The sequence below is a fragment of the Balaenoptera physalus genome (assembly GCF_965194825.1).
Source record: "Balaenoptera physalus genome assembly, chromosome: X".
Classification (NCBI taxonomy): Eukaryota; Metazoa; Chordata; class Mammalia; order Artiodactyla; family Balaenopteridae; genus Balaenoptera; species Balaenoptera physalus.
Genome location: NC_138903.1, coordinates 101,597,226 through 101,614,591, shown reverse-complemented (window position 1 = coordinate 101,614,591; position 17,366 = coordinate 101,597,226). Strand labels below are relative to the sequence as shown.

The 17,366-nt window shown below is 35.7% G+C and overlaps 1 protein-coding gene across 6 annotated transcripts in view; it reads left to right on the top strand.

Moving 5' to 3' along the window:
• IL13RA2 (interleukin 13 receptor subunit alpha 2) overlaps positions 1-17,366 on the top strand; it is a 140,552-nt gene that overhangs the window by 38,352 nt on the left and 84,834 nt on the right. For 3 of the 6 annotated variants that reach the window (XR_014258548.1, XM_082445579.1, XM_082445578.1), the window contains exons 6-7: positions 802-947; positions 2,678-2,822. Coding sequence is in view for 5 of the 6 variants with exons in the window: in XM_082445579.1 (XP_082301705.1) it covers positions 802-947; positions 2,678-2,822 (291 nt within the window). In the remaining variant the exon portion in view is untranslated. Of the gene's footprint in view, positions 1-801; positions 948-2,677; positions 2,823-6,193; positions 6,310-7,067; positions 15,047-17,366 lie in introns of those variants that run through there. The other 3 variants (XM_082445576.1, XM_082445577.1, XM_082445575.1) reach the window with 2 other exon arrangements.

The following is a 17,366-nucleotide window of genomic DNA, read 5'->3' as shown; positions in this document are numbered from 1 at the left end:
GGAAGCACTGATTAAATATGAAAGTAAGGAAGATAAGGAATTGAATGAGTATAAAGTATCATTTTCATTTAGAACTCACAATTTGTTTCCCAGCTTGAGTCTGTCTGCTATAAAGTATTTTTGTCCAGTGTTAGTGATGGAGTAATTATGGAATCACTTATTCCCAGGCCTCAATAGGCACATGGGTGGATATTTTCTGAGCTTGTGTTCTCAGTCCTAACAGTTACGAGAATGACAGGTTCTAGGGTCAGCCATACCTGGGTCTGAATCTTGAATTTACCACTTTCTAGCTGTATGACTTTGGGCGAGTTACTTTTAACGTGTTTCAATTTCCTTATCAGTAAAATGAGGATAATAGAGGACCACCTTATAGATTTATTGTGAGACATGAATAAGTTTATGATGTAACATTCCTGGTTCACTGCCTGACACATCATAAGCTCTAAATACGAATTAGCTATTAATAAAAATAGTAGTAGTAATTTGTTGTGGTAGTTGTTTCTAATGCTATAAAATGGAAAAATGACTGTAATGATTTGGATCATCTAACTTTTCTCTTGGACTTAAATATTTGTCAATATGTAACTTATCAAAAAATGAGTTCCCAAAATAACCAGGTTTCTTAATAAACTAATCTTGGTTGGCAAGCAGCTTTGATTTTAACTCACATTATAGAGAATAGTCTTGAGCCACCTAATTTATCCTGGAGGCTTCTGTTAGTAGGTGTCCCTAGCTTTTGATAAGGGCCACTGCTAAACTTTAATAACCTCCATGTTGAAATTATTTCCTTCTGCTTTTCAGTTAAACCTTTGCCACCAGACTACCTTAGTCTTACTGTGAAGAATTCAGAGGAAATTAACCTGAAGTGGAGCATTCCCAAAGGACCTATTCCAGCAAAGTGTTTCATTTATGAAATTGAATTCACAGAAGATGATACTACCTGGGTGGTATGGATATTGCGTTTATTTGAGAAAATCATAAACATAGCCTTTTAAATAAAATGGCAAACATAAGAACCAAAGTCAGTTGCTATCCACATGAAGAAAAGAACATGACATGTACCTTAGTTTAACTTCCAGAAAACCAAATAATCAAATAATCTAGTGGACAAAAGAAAGATGTTTGCAGTCTGAAAGTATTATCAATCAATTATACCAATTTTTTTTAAATTAATTAATTAATTTATTTATTTTTGGCTGTGTTGGGTCTTCATTTCTGTGCGAGGGCTTTCTCTAGTTGTGGCAAGCGGGGGCCACTCTTCATTGCGGTGCACGGGCCTGTCACTGTCGCGGCCTCTCTTGTTGTGGAGCACAAGCTCCAGACGCGTGGGCTCAGTAGTTGTGGCTCACGGGCCTAGTTGCTCTGCGGCATGTGGGATCTTCCCAGACCAGGGCTCGAACCTGTGTCCCCTGCATTGGCAGGCGGATTCTCAACCACTGCGCCACCAGGGAAGCCCCAATTATACCAATTTTAAAGCTACGTAGGTCCTTAGAGATAATCTAGTCACTTGTTTCCAATATTATGTCAAAAAATTAAAGTTGTCAAGCACATGCATAAGACGGATTGCGAAGATGCCTCATGTAAAAAGAACACAAAATAAAAAGCACAAACAAACATAAAAACCACTTCTTGAGGAGCAACTATCAGGTCAAAATCAGAATAGAGCCTGGCAGGGCTACCAGAGAATTGCTTGTAGCAGGGAAGACAGGCTAACTGGGGAAGTAAGCAATGGTTCCAAGACTGATTACCCCCCAGCACCAGCAATGTGGTGATGCCTTTAGCCCCACTGTGTTATATGTTAATTTTATTCATTGGTTTCCAACTTAGGGAGTGGTGGAGACAAGTAGGTGAGCCATTAGTTCTAATCAATTCATTTCACATACAGATGAGAAAACTGGGAGTTGAATACATTTACAAGTCCCAAGGAAGTGAATTGACTTACAGTCAAATTACACAGCTAGAACTAGAATCCAGATCTCATTCCCAGCCCACTTTAACCTACATTACATTATGCTGTCTCCCAAGAAAAGTTACAACAAAAGAAAAGCTGTTATTTTGGATGAGTAACACTCTTCAGCTCTTTGAAATGCAAAATTTAAGTAATCACTTCAGTGATTTTTTTTCTTTTGGTTGTTTTGAGATCATCCAGCCTTGTGTATTCTCATATTGGAAGGGGTAGTTTCATGCCAAGCCCTGAGCACTATTACAGTGGTCTTATGATGATTAACCAAAATAAGAATAAGGGAAAAAAGAAGCTTTGTGTATATGAACTCTACAGTTTCCATAGAAACAACATTCACATGATGACTCTTTTTACTTACTCAGTATATATAGCATTTTCCAATTTATGGAATCTGGGAAATTTGACACTAATCCAAAATGGGTGTCATAAGCACTAAAACTACCTAGGAATTTTGCCCTGTCACACATGCCCTTTACTACTAGTAATCCATTATCACTATAGAAAATAATTTAAATATAAATAAGGAAGAAAAATGAAAAATAAAACACCATACAGAGAGTTGACCACTGTTAGGATTTTGGTATATACCTTTCTAGTCATTTGATGCATTTCTTTCATGTAACAAAACCCACTTTGAAAATGACAAATCAAATGGGGTGTGGCTACCTGCAGTTAGATCAAATAATGATATCTCATTTTTTCCTTGGCTTTCAGACTACCACAGTTGAAAATGAAATATACATCACAAGAACATCAAATGAAAGCCAGCAATTATGCTTTTTAATAAGGAGCAAAGTAAATATTTATTGCTCAGATGATGGAATATGGAGTGAGTGGAGTGAAGAACAATGCTGGAAAGGTATAAGATAAAATAACAGTAACTAGAGTATTTCTAGCACTGTTTGAGGAAGAAGATGCCTTACTGGATGTCATAGGTCACTACAGTTCAGTGACACTGGTTATGAAGGTCATAGGGTCAACTCTTCTTCATTATTTTTTTATTGAAGTATAAGTTATAGGTGTACAATATAGTGATTCACAATTTTTAAAGGTTATATATACTCCATTTATAGTTATTATAAAATATTGGCTATATTCCATATTTTTATAGATGTCTATAACATTAATTGAGCTGTATCTTTTCCACATTCCAAGATTTAATAGATTCTGTTTGATTCTTCCTACTTTCATTTGACAAACTAATCTTACCTGTTTTGCTTTGATTTTACTAGTGGATTACTTTCCAGTGGTAGTCTTAGCTCCAAAGTATGGTGGCACTATTCTCGAGCTTCTTACATACTAACTAGATGTTAACCAAATCTGCGTGTATTAGTACCAATTGTAGTCGTACATTTACTCTGAAGTTTTACTTACAAGCATATATGTATTTTATCAGAATCTTGACATTATTGTGTGCCTTCTTTATATGGTTTTGAAAAACTATGTGCTCATTATTCAAATTTTTTATAGTCTGTGCCCTTTCCCTATTGAGAGTTAAAGGAATCCATTTATACAATGTTAGAAAGAAGGAGCAATCATAAAATATGTTGACATAGTTATTGAAGAAAATATATTTAAAAAAAAGAACAGTAACTAAACTATTTTGCTAACTATTGGCTAGCAAAGTAATTTTCTCTCAGTGTATTTTGTAATTATGGAAGTCAAAATACTCTTGCATATAGTCTGTAAACAGAGAAGATAAATTAGCAATCACCACAATCGAACATAGATTTATGGAAAATCTAATGTTCAGTTTTAACTAGTTTAAGAGTCTTGTTATAGTTCAGTCATCAACATCTTGTTTTTCTCACTGTCAGTAAAGAGAATATGCTAGTTCTTTGTGGGGAAGCCTATTTTAATCAATATTTTCCTATGCTTTCAATTTTCAAGAGAACAGAAATCTTAAAGCAAGGATAGGTAGCATACACTCGTTTTTGAGTGTCTGGTACTGTGCCTAATGAATATTTTTCTAATTAATATGTCATCATTAGTAAAATGCACATTCCGTTCACTTCCAACACTGATTTAAAGTGACATGATAAAAGACATATTTAAATTAAATATATTTGGGATTGACCTGTACACACTGCTATATTTAAAATAGATAACCAACGAGGACCTACTGTATAGCACAGGGAACTCTGCTCAGTACTCTGTAATAAACCTAAATGGGAAAAGAATTTGAAAAAGAATAGATACATGTATATGTATAACTGAATCACTTTGCTGTACACCTGAAACTAATACAACATTGTTAATCAACTAGACTCCAATATAAAATTAAAAATTAAAAAAAGAAAATAAACTTTCATAGAAGACAAAAAATAGCAATATAAACTAAAAAATCTTGAGAATGAGGCAAAATATTATTGTACTTCACAGTATACTGGCTTTATCAATAGAAAATATTAATAGTTGTTTGAAATTGAAGGAGATTAACTCAGCATTGCTCTTTCACATAAAGGTATATAAGTACATATACAGATATAGATGCAAACATAATGGCATTTCTATCAATCATTCATCTCCTTTTATGTTGTTCCATTATAATAGAATTTGTGTTTGACTGTAATCTCCCTATTAATATAGTGGTATCATTGTTCTCTTTCATACATCAAATATTTATTAAGCACTTACTATGTGTCAGACTCTTTCAGGCACTGGAGATATAGCAGTAAAAGAAAAATCCTTGTCCTCCTGGAATTTATATTTTATTCCCAAGTTGAGTAGAGATAGATAATAAATAAAGAAGCCAAATATATCATATAATCACTAAGGGCTATGGAGAAAAAATAGGCAGAGAGAGGAAGAACTCAATTAACTAAAGATATATAGAATCAGAAAGAATACTTACTTGTTCTGTTTTTCATTTTTGTCACTAATATAAGAAATCTGGAGACTCTGTGGACCTGACATTGAGAAAGTCATGCCCTGAATTATATCTTGTTATTATTCAGTGCATGGTTTAAAGTAGATATGGTGAGTTTTTAGGCATATCCTCAAAATATACATCCTTTTATGTATTTTACATGCAATCTTTTTTTTTAATTGAAGAATAGTTGATTTACAATGTTGTTTTTTTGTTTTTTGTTTTTGTTTTTTTCATTTTTTTAATATACACTTAACTGTGTTATTTATGGCAGATTTCTTTTGCCCTGATGGGTATCTCTTGGTAGAATCTTAATAAATTTCAGATTAGGAACAACGACTTTCCTGAGAAGCATGTGGTCTTTAGTTCTTTTGGACATTTCTTATTGGATGTTTTAAGTTATAGAAAAATAGCACAATAATTTTTTTTGGAAATGACTATAAGATTAACTCTACTGGAACTTCACAAAAGAAGCCTGTTTTCCCACTGTTAATTTTGCATGCCAAAAAACTTACATTATTAGTCATTTCTCTGGATTATATCCTTGCAATTCTTAACTGAAATGAGCCTATGAATTTGGTAATTTTCTAGTAGAAAATAAGATCCTAAGGGAATAGGACAAAGAAAAATGTGGGGTTGGAGGTAGGTTTGAGTATAGATATAGGCCTAGGATTTGAAGTGTTCCATAGTATTTCAAAACATGTGGGAGATACTAGTTTTAGAAGGACAAGCTTTGTGTACTTTTAAGTTTATCTAGTGATTGCCCATTTCTTGCTATGCAGACAAACCATTAAAACTTCATCCCTAAAAAAAGAAAAAAAAAAAAAGAAGAGAAAAACCTCATCTCTTTAGTCTCCAGAATGTAAGGCAACTTTTAAAACATGACCTTTAAAGACTAGCTCCATTATTTGCACTGAGACTTTTATTGAAGACCTGCTTTCACTCACTACATCATTGTATGATATAATGTAAACATTTGAGTTATTGAGAGTTAAGAGATACACAAGACATGTTTATCTAATCACTTGGCTAACGTTTTATCATTTTGTTATTATGAAAAATTTGCAAGGTCAAATTTTAAACAAAATCATATAAGAAAATAAGAATGGGGCTTTAGGTAGTTATTTTTCTAAGCAAAATAAAGAGCTGTCACAGTTCAGTAAAGTAGTACAGCAAAAAAGTGCACAAATGAAAGGAATGCTGTTCTCAAGCATCACTATGGTATCTATGGCAAATAGGCAGAAGTTGCCAAGTTTAACTCAGTTCTTCACCATTTACTAGTTTATTTATAAAATAATTCAGTTTTTAAAATAATTGTACACATCTAACCCTTCCCTCTTTTTTGGTGATTTTAATCCTAGGTGACATATGGAAGGAAACCTTAATATTTTTCTTGATACCATTTGCTTTTGTCTCACTACTTGTTTTGTTAATAACTTGCCTGCTTTTGTATAAGCAAAAAAATTTGCTGAAAACGGTAAGTTGTATGACATTACAATGTTTAGTCTGAGATAGTAGATAAAAAATATTTTGCATTTAGAACTGATGGACCTACATTTTATAATTTTGCCTGTACACTGTGAGTGTTCGTTGATGTTGTGTAGACTATGATAATGTCTTCAGGGAAAGTACAGTAATTTAAAAAAACAACCCTAAAAAGCTATGTTTTGGGGTGGATTTACTTTTGAATGAAATATAAGAATAATGCTTTAGAACATGAAACACTATTTACCTCTAGATAAAGGAAAAATATGAGAATTACAGGAGAAAAGCAGGATTGGGGAAAGGAAAGAGTGACTTAAAATGGACATAGACTGAGATATACTACTAGTGTGCCACAGGCAAAAGATCACAAAGATTAAAAAAACTTGGTGCGTACCCTGCAAGAGCTCACACTCTAGTTGGAGGAGCTAGAATCTATACAAAAAAATATAACCTTCATTATGAGCTGATTTTAGCTGATTGCTATTTGAGTTATACAGATAATGCTATAGAATTTCAGAAGATGGAGGGACCACTATGGGTTGGTGAGCTTTAAGGAGGAAGTGTGACTTGGAGAAAAAATATCTTAATGCCAAGTCTTTTAAAGATAAAGAGAACTGTGAATGTGTGTGAAATGTTTTGCTTTATTTCTCTGCTGAATGCTTTTTTGTCTATTTCTCTGAGTTATTAATCTAAGTGAAATAGTTTGTGTTATTAATGACTGTTAATAATGGAGCCCTTTCTTAATTTCAGATTTTTCATACAAAAAAGGAAGCCTTTTCTAATCAGGAGATACACTGATGACTCAGTAAATTCCAGGCTTATGGCCAAATGTTAAACAAGAGTCTTATCAAACTGATTTTTTTCCCCAAATGTTGAATAAATCTTATCTTGAAAGCATTGTTGTATTTAAGTAGGCATTAGATTATTAAAATCCTCAACTAGTAGCAAATTATCTGAATCCTATTAACAGATTTTTTTCTTGCTAAAAACAAAGTTCAACCAATTAAATTGACGATCTAATTGGCTTTATTAGATGACTCATGAATCAGGCAGTATCCCTTCTAGCAAGTAGAGGGGTGCTCTGAGGGGTGTACAAAACAAAAGGTTTTTATAGGAAGAAGGATGGGCAAGGGTCCTATTAGCAAAAGAAAAAAAAAAGATTATTTTTAGGCCAAGACATCTCTTTTGAGGGGGAAGGGAAAGGAAAGGGTTTTATCATGCAGATTGCCTCTTCTTCCTCTTAGGGGATGTAGAGGGCCCATGTGGCAGATGACCTCATTGGTGCTGACCAGAAAATTCCAGGCTGGTTGATTAAGATTACATTTCTGGGGAAGGTCAAAACTGCAGTTAGGTTAGTTGTTAAATCTAGGTTTGGTATCATGGGCTTTAGCACAAGTTATGCCTTTTTGGGCCTGTGGTTTTTCTCTTTAACATTCCTCAATCCAAGATGAGAGTGCTGCATGTAGAAAAGTCAAGGGAGGGCTCAGAATCTAATCTGTGATGTATTCATAAAACAATGTGATTTTGTGACTTGCACTGAGCCATAGAGCTATTGTCAAATCTTGGAAGATGAGATTCTAGTTTTTTTTAACATTGCACTTGGGATGAAATTATTCACCATGAATAAGGTTGTTTGGCTTTAAAAATAACCTGTGGAGAGGATTAATAAGAAGCAAGAAGTTTTAAATACATTCATAGTCTAAATGTGTGCTTCACATTTCATCAAAAGGTGGGAAGAATGCAGTGCTTAAAAGGCTGAAAATAATGAAATGACTAGAGATCATATTTGAAATATTCAGATATCACAAACTACACAATACAAGCCTGAGAGTTTCCTATACTAGTAGGCAGGCAGTATTTCCTACTTTCTGGTGGTGTGATTTTTTTTTTTTAGTTCAGAGACCAAAAGGCACAAGCCTCTGAAATCAGTAAGAAGCCTTTCAAAGTATATGCAGACTTCAGACTAATTGACAGTTGACTTCTAGGAGAAGACGTGACAACCTAGTTATAGACAGTTACTTTAAAATTTAGAGAATAATGACCTACAGATTACAATCAAGTTTTAATTTAGATAATATCTAATATTATTCATAATAGTTCTACTCTGTGGTCTACAGACCAATAGAGGGGGCATTACCTGGGAGCTTATTAGAAGAAATGCAGAATTCAGGCCCCAACCCAGATGTACCCAATTAGAAATCTGCATTTTAACAACATCCCCAGGTGATTCATTTGCACATTCAATTTGAAAAACACTAATATATTGCAGTATTCTAGAATGAAAAAGACTAAAATAATATAATGGAGAGGTAAGCCCATGGGCAGAGTAACTATAGCTTTGACTATCATTGGCACTGATCATCTATCTCTAAAAGGGGGAAAAAGAGCTAAAACTGAGATGTAAACCAGAACACCATCCTCTACTATCACTTGTGATCAGTGATAGGGTGCACCACCATTTCCTCAAGTAGACCTATCCTTGTTAAACTTTAAAACCCCCAAGGTAATAGGAATTAAGACATAATATGTTTGGCAAATTACTCTCAATTCAGGGCTTGCTAAAGTTCTTAGTGTGTTAAGGGATTGGGGGGAGGAAGAAGGAGTGTGGAGGGGAGAGGTCATGGCTAGGCAGGGAAATCGCAGGCAATCCCATCCTTGGAGGCTGAGTGGGTCTTTGGGACCTAGTATTTCAATTCCCCTGTTCAGAACATGCATAGCAAGCTCTTCTAATCAAAGATTTCTGGAATCCCTGCCATAAACTTAGCAGTCCCTACCAGAATTGCCCCAATAAACTGGCTATGACAACCATGTGGCACCAAATCTGGACAGAGCTGGACCTTGCAAAAGGACCCCTGGAACTCCTGGCCTGCTAGCTGTATAGGTTTATTAACCATTAAGTAATGTGACCCCAAATTTCTGAAATTGAATTTTTTGAAATTGAATTTTTTGAAATGGCTCTCTCTCTTTATTTTTGTTTTGCATTATGATAGAGTTTTAAGGTACTGAATATTTCCCAAATGCTTGGTATATACAGAGTGCCTTAAGCCATGGTCCCCCTCTTGGCCATCTGTCTTCTGCCACCTAGGGCTGCCCTAGCCCCTTACTTTGAAACCCCTCCCCTGGGCTATCCCAGCAACTAAGGAATAATACCTTTTATATCAGGAGTTCCCTAGGATCCTACTCTTGGGCAAAAGTGAGTGAGGATGGCTTCATGGATATGTGTTCTGTGCAGTTACACAGGGCCCTACTCTTGGATGCTTGGAAGGGCCTCAGCCATGGTTTAATGATCTGCTGTCACCATCTTGAAAATTTTAATCATTTTTGAAGAAGGGGCCCCATATTTTACTCTTTACTGTATCCTGTTATTTATGTAGCCACTCCTGAGAGCCAGCATCAGTTCTGATTTAGTTTTCTCAGGATGTACCATTGAAACATTTTGGACATCACCCCTGGTTTTTTATATCAGTAAATCAATAATTAGAACCTTAGAAATCACTCACCACCCACCCATGCATCCATTCATTTGTCCATCCTTCAATCCAGTTCAACATTTATTGCACAATACCATATTCCAGACACTGTGATAGTCACTAAAATAGCCATCCAGCCTGAGACAGTCATTTGCTTGAAGGGGAGAGAAGTGACATTTATTGAGTGTCTACTATGAGTCAACTTCTATGCTAGGTGCTTTATATAACACTATTTCAATAGTCTTTCAATCCTCATCACAATCTGAGAGGTATATAAAGTGCCCATGTTATAAATAAGGAAAAACTTAGGTTAAATAATACATTTAAAGTGTTAAAGCTAGAATGGGAATTCATTATTATTTCCATGCTCTGAACAGTCCTAGGTTCATTCACTCTAAAAATAAGTTATTTGAAAAAGCACTCCTAGATTGGTGGCATGAGGAGCTCGATGGAGCCTCTCTATCAGCAAAACAACCATAACTGGTAAAAATTATTTTAAAAAAATAAATATTTGAAGTATCTAGAAATTTCTCTAAAAGCCTACAGCAAATGGAGAAACATTTACTCAAGAAAATCTGGTAAATCTTGGTAAGATCAGCTAGAGTCTATGGCGTTTGAACCATGAACTATTCCCTACCTCCCACCTTTCCCAGCTCAGTGCAATGGGAACTCTATTCCAGGTGGGTGTAGCTAATGACACGGGACTTGCTCTTTTTCCAGATTTCAGTTTAAGACAATGATTTCTCCCCAGGAGGGGTTGGCCACCAGCATTCTTTATCCTTCCCAGCTCTGTTGCAGAAGCTCTTTTCCAGGCAAGAGAGATCGGAGGCTCCCTTCCTCCACCCAGCTCACATGCATAGGACGGAAACTCTACCCCAGGCATAGTAAGCTGAGAATACTAGGCTTCAATAATCTTCACACCAGTTTCCCTGTAGGGCAGAGGTTCCATTCTGTGAGAGACAAACCAAGAAGACCAGCGATGCCCCATCCCCTCCTGCCTCCCAGCCTAGAGTCTTGCTTGTAACGTGTGGCACTGCAAGAGTAAAAGTTCCTGCCCCCATCTCTGGAGCAGTAGCACAGATGTTCTGCAAAGGGTGAGAGTCAGGCCATAAGAACAGAGAGCTGTGTAGCTCTCCCTGACTTTATTTGGAATAGAGACTGAGGAAGTTCAAGTCTAAGGGTGCTGTAAAGAAATGCAGATTTTGCTGGTGAGGAAACATAACACAAAAAGGCAGAAGAGGAGATAGAGCTATATAGCATTTCTATATGTCACTGTCTTTAAGTTAGTATAAATCTGAAGTAGATCTAATAAGTTAAGCTGTATACTGAAAGTCCACTTAACCACTAAGAAAATAAATATAAATACAGAGAACAATCTTTAAAGTAATTCAAATGCTACACTGAAAACATTTACAAAATGAAGGCAATAAAGCGGAAAAAGAAAGAGAAAAACATGAGTCAGAAAAAACAAAAAGTAAAATGACAGTCATAAATTCAATCATATTAATAATGACATAAAAGAAGGCTATATGAGGGCTATATGTACTCATTATTTCCCAGTTCCTCTCATTGGAGAAGAGTTTGGGAAATGTACATGTGAGTGTGTATGCATGCGTGTGTGTATCCTCCTTATATACCTCAGGCTCTGCTATCACAAAATGCTGGATTGTCCCCAACCCATGTGAATAACTTCCGCAACCTGCTCAGACCCTCTGACACCCCACTCCAGGCCACCCTTTCACGAACATGCCCCCCTTACCCTGCTTGGGCTTTGATATTTTGTGCTGGGACTCCCCCATGTGCAGATACTCTCCTTGTTCCACTCAGCCTCTAACTGCCCACACAGGTATGCCCCACCTCCACGCATGGATGCCCTCCTCACCTTGCTTGGCCGCTAACTTTCTACACTAGCCTGCCTCCCCTTTTTGGATTTCCTCTTCTCTGGACTTAGGCTCTTACTCTGCATGCCAGGCCAGCCTCCTATTTAATATCCTCCTGACTAAACTGACTTCTTGTGTCAAGCTGCTCGGCTCTGTGAATGCCTCTTAATCACACTTGGCCACTGACTGCCCATGACAAGTCCTAACGTGGTCATCCTGTTTACCCTGCTCACGTTCTGACGTCTCATACTACACACCTCCCTTCCCTGCTTTTGTGGATCTTATCACCTCACCCTATTTGAGTTCTGACTCCCCATACTAGGCTACTCTGACTGCATGGGTATTCTCTTCACCCCCACTTCACCTCTAACATATCGCTCTGGGTCACTATGGTTCCACTCCTCCCTGTCATGGATGCCTATCTTGATCTATCTCACCTAATTGCTTTATGATGAGTTGCTCAGCAAGAGGAAGAAGGGGAAGGAAGGGGGGTCTTGAATCTGGAAGGACAAGTGGGCATTGCCAATCAAAGATAGATAAAGGGTATTTTGGGTAGGGAACTTATATGTGAATTATGAGGTATAGAAAAATAAGTTTTCAAGCTTATATTTTTGCCAGAAGGTTACTAAATAATTGCATCACAATTTGTTGAACAAACTCTCTTCTCCTGATGCAAAATGACACCTTCTACCTTTATCATATACTTAATTTGTATGCGTATGTGTGTGTGTGTGTGTGTGTGTGTGTGTGTGTGTGTGTGTGTATCTTAGTCCGCTTGGGATGCTATAACAAAATACCACACACTGGGTTACTTATGAACAACAGAAATTTATTTCTCACAGTTCTGGAGGCTAGAGGTATAAAATCAGGGTACCAGCATGGCCAAGTGTGGGCCCTTTTCTGAGTTGCCGACTTCTTTTGTATTCTCACATGGTGAAATGGGGCTAGGGAGCTCTGTGGATTCTCTTTTGTAAGAGCATTAATCCCCATTCTTGAGGGCTCCACCCTCATGACCTAAGCATCTCCCAAAGGCCCCACCTCCTAATATTATCACACTGGACATTAGGTTTTCAACATGAACTTTGTGGGGACACAAACATTCAGACAAGAGCTGTGTGTGTGTGTGTGTCTGTGTGTGTGTGTGTAGTTGAGTTTATTTCTGGGCTCTCTTCTTGCCTAGTGACCTGTAAGTCTAATCATGTACCAGTACTAGTCATGTACCAGTACTTCTCTATTTAACTATGTAGTCTAATAATATGCTTTAATATCTAGTAAGGATAGCCCTCCATGCTCATTAGTCTTCTTTTTCAGAAATTTCCTGCCTCTTCTTAAATGTTTATTTTTCCACATATATTTTAGAATTCGCTTGTTTTATTCCCCACACCAATCATATTGGTATTTTTGTTGAGATCTCATCATAATTATAGAATAATTTGTGGGAGAATTGATATCCGTACAAAATTTTTCCAATCCAAAAAAATAGGTATCTTTCCATTTTGTCAGGTATTATATTGTGTTTTTCAGTAGCATTTCAGAGTTGTCTTCAAATAGCTATTGCATGTTTCTTGTTAAATATATTCCTAAGTAATTATCTGTTTGTAGCTTTTGTAAACAGTGTCTTCCATTATAAATGTAATTGGTTGTTAGTATATAGGAACACTTTGTTTTATATATTGTTATTTTTACCCAGCCATCTTGCTCAATTCCTTTAAAGTACAGTTGTCCCTCGTTATCTGTGGGAGGTTAGTTCCAGGACATCCCGCCCCCACCACAGCAGATACCAAAATCCACAGATGCTCAGGTCCCTTATATAAAGTATCATAATATTTTAGTTTTTGCATGTAACCTACACACATCCTCCCATATACTTTAAATCATCTCTAGGTTATTTATAATACCTAATACAATGTAAATGATATGTAAATAGTTGTAAATACAATGTAAATTCTATGTAAATAGTTGCCAGCACATCATAAATTCAAGTTTTGCTTTTTGGAACTTTCTGGAGTTTTTTTTTTTTTTTTAATCCACACTTAGTTGAATCCTCAGATGCAAAACCCATGGATAGGAAAGGCCAACCGTATATAATAATTTTCTCTTGGGGTCTCCAGATGTACGATTATGTCATCAGCAAGTAATGCTAATGTTACCTCCATCACTCTAGTTTTTAAAAATAAACTTAAAAAAATCTTAGAACAATTTTAGATTTACAAAAAAAAGCAAAGATAGTACAGAGAGTTCCCATATATCACACATATTATTATTAACTAGAGTCCCTACTTTATTTCTAAGATTTTTCCTACTAAGATTTCCTTAGTTTTTACCTAATGTCCTTTTTCTGTTCCAGGAACCCATCCCAGATCCCACATTACATTTAGTAACCATGTCTCCTTAGGCTCCTCTTGGCTGTGACAATTTCTCAGGCTTTCCTTATTTTTTATGACCTTGATAGTTTTGAGGAGTACTAGTCAGGTATTTTATAAAATGTCCCTCAACTTGGATTTGTCTGATGTTTTTCCTATTAGCCTGGGACTATGGATTTTGGGGGAGGAAGACCACAGAGGAGGAGTGTCCTTTTCATCGAATGATACCAAGGTTACATACTATCAACATGACTTGTCCCTGTTAATGTTGACCTTGACCACTTGGCTGAAGTAGAGTTTGTCAGGTTATTCCACTGTAAAGTTACTCTTTTTCTCCCTCTCCATATTGTTGTATTTTGGGGGAAGGAAGTCACTCTGTGTAGCTCAATCTTAAGGAATAGGGAGTTATACTCCACCTCCCTGAGAGCAGAATTACCTACATAAATTATCTGGAATTCTTCTGCATGGGAAATTGGTCTACTCTCTCACGTTTGTTTATTCAATCATTTATTTCTATCAATGTGAACTCATAGATATTTATTTTATACTTTGGGGTCTCATCCAATATTACTTTATTTATTGTGTTGCTCATATTTTTACAGCTTTGGCCATTGGGAGGTCTTTCCTGTCTTCTTTGACATAACCCCATCACTGTGGGGTTTTTTTATTTTTTAGCACTTCCTTACTTTTTGACACAATAAGCTCCTCCAGGCTCATCTTCTATATTTCCTCTCTGAGCCCTAGAATCAGTAATTTCTCCAAGAAGCCTGGTTACTTTTATTGGAAAATAGTATTAGGAACCAAGATCTGTGCTTATTTCTATGTTGTTGTTTCTTTCAGATTTTGGGAGTATCATTTCTTTTAGACCATTTCAGCTAACAGAACAAAGAAATATATGTGTGTATACTCATATCTCATAATCATATCATATACTCAAATCATATTAGTTATATACACAGATATCTATAAATATTTCTATATATAAATATTTCTGTTTAAAAGTTATACTGATATATCCAACACAGTGATTGGACAGGTAACAGTGATTACCACGTGAATCACTTTGCTATCTATAACCTCCCACTCCAACAGTGAGAAACCTGTCTCCCAGCATCTGCCATCTATTTAATTAGTTGTTAAGTTCAAGTATACATGTATAACAATATCAGGATTGTTAACCTGTACCCCCATGAGAAAGAACATTATCAACTAGAGTACAGTGCTTTTTTCTTTCGCTTTTAGTCTTACAAACTCTGATCATTTCCCAAGTTACTTGTCAGCACCGTTTTCCTCCACCCCTTAGTGAGGTTGTTTCATACATTTGTAATATAGTTAGATTGTTTAGTCAAATTCTGCATTCCATTCTCGATGTCAAAATATTTTTTTTCATATGCATACATTAAGATTCACTTTTTGTGCTGTAAAGTTCTATGGGTTTTGACAAATGTGTAATGTCACGTATTTACCATAACATCATACAGAATAGTTTCACTGCCCTGAAAAATCCTCTATACTACACCTGAACCCCTGGCAACCACTGATATTTTTATTTATAGCTTTACCTTTTCCAGAATGTCATATAATTGATATCATGCAGTCAGTGTATAGCCTTTTTCAGACTAGCTTATTTTACTTAGCAACATGCATTCAAGTTTCATCCATCTCTTTTCATGATTTGATAGCTCATTTCTTTTTATTCCTGAATAATAATCTGTTATATTGATGTACCATAGTTTGCTTATCCATTCAGCTATTAAAGGACATCTTGGTTGCTTCCAGTTTGTGTGTGTATGTGTGGGTGAGAGAGAGAGAGATTATGAATAAAGCTGGTATAAAGTTTGTGTGCATGTTCTTGTGTGGGTATTAGCTTTCACATCAGTTGGTTAAATATCTAGGAGCATAACTGCTAGATCATATGGTAAGACAATGTTTAGCTATGTAAGAAATTGTTTCCAGAGTGACTGTACCATTTTGCATTCCCACTAACAATGAATGAGAGTTCCTGTTGCTCCTCATCTTTGCCAGTAATTGGTATTGTCAGATTTTTGGATTTGACCATTCCAATAAGTGTGTAGTGGTATCTCATTTTAATTCACAAGTATACTTGAAAAAGTTATCTTATTTCCATATTTCCACTGTAGCATTTACATTGTGTTTTATTACCATAATTTCCACAGGTGTTTTATCTTTAATCTTATGTTTAAATAGATCCACTGCTCAACAAAACTTCTGCTGCTGTTTATACCATCAGTTCTTACTTTGCTAAATTTGTCCTCTAATAATTTTTTTCATTTATATTGGAAAATATTTATTTCTAATTGAACAACACTGTCCACATTTTCTTTTCCTGAGTTTAATGCTTCTACACAAAAGTTTAAGTTCAGCATGAACTTCTCCCACTTTTTATTGTTTGTTTTGTTTTTTGTCTGAGTGTCCAAAGGAGTCTTTCTGTTTCTGAAATACAGGAACTTTACTAGGATAATGTCTTAATGTCTGTTTTTCTTGGAATGTCATGTGTTCTTTAACATATAAATTCAAATATTTCTTTGAATTTAAGGAAATTTCCTAGTATGAAGCTCTTGAACAATTTTTTCTCATCTAATTTGTCCTTCCCTTTTTCTGGGAAACCAATTATGTATGTGTTGGATCTCCTAGTTATGTCTTAAAAAGTCAACAGTTTCTTTCTAATTCTTTTAAATTCTTTTCCATTTTTTAAAAACCACTTTTCTCAGGTCAGTCTTCCTATTTCTTTCAGTGATTTTAATTATGTTTCTTTTCCTTTTTGCTGCTTCCAAAATGGCCTTAATTTCTGTGATAGTTTAATTTTTTTCTTCTACTTTCCTGAACTTTTCCAACTCATTTCAATCTTCTTCTGTCATCTTAACCTTTCTTGAGAATTTTATTTTGTGTTCTTTATTTTTTTTAAAGACAAGGTGTTTTTTCCATTCACGTCTTTGAATTCTTAGCTATATGTTTGGTCATGATTTGCCCCTGTTTCACAGCAATATGTTTTAGTGAATACTGTTCATCTACTATTTGTTTACCTTTTTCTTCTTTTTTTTCTTGTAGCATATTTGCTACATATATGGTTCCTTTAAAATTATAATTTGGCAGGTTCCCAAACTCCACGAGGACAGGAGCTCCTTTGTTCAGGACGCTGCCCTATGTGTCTCTTCATCTGGCTGTTGGAAAACTGCTGTCAGGCAAGGAGTCTCCTCCATTCTGCCTTATTGTAATTGACCAAAAATCTATTTCATGAAAGCCATCAAAAGACAAGAATCAAACGGTTCCTGGACCAGCATTTGTATCCAGGATTCAATTCTAATGGCACTGCTT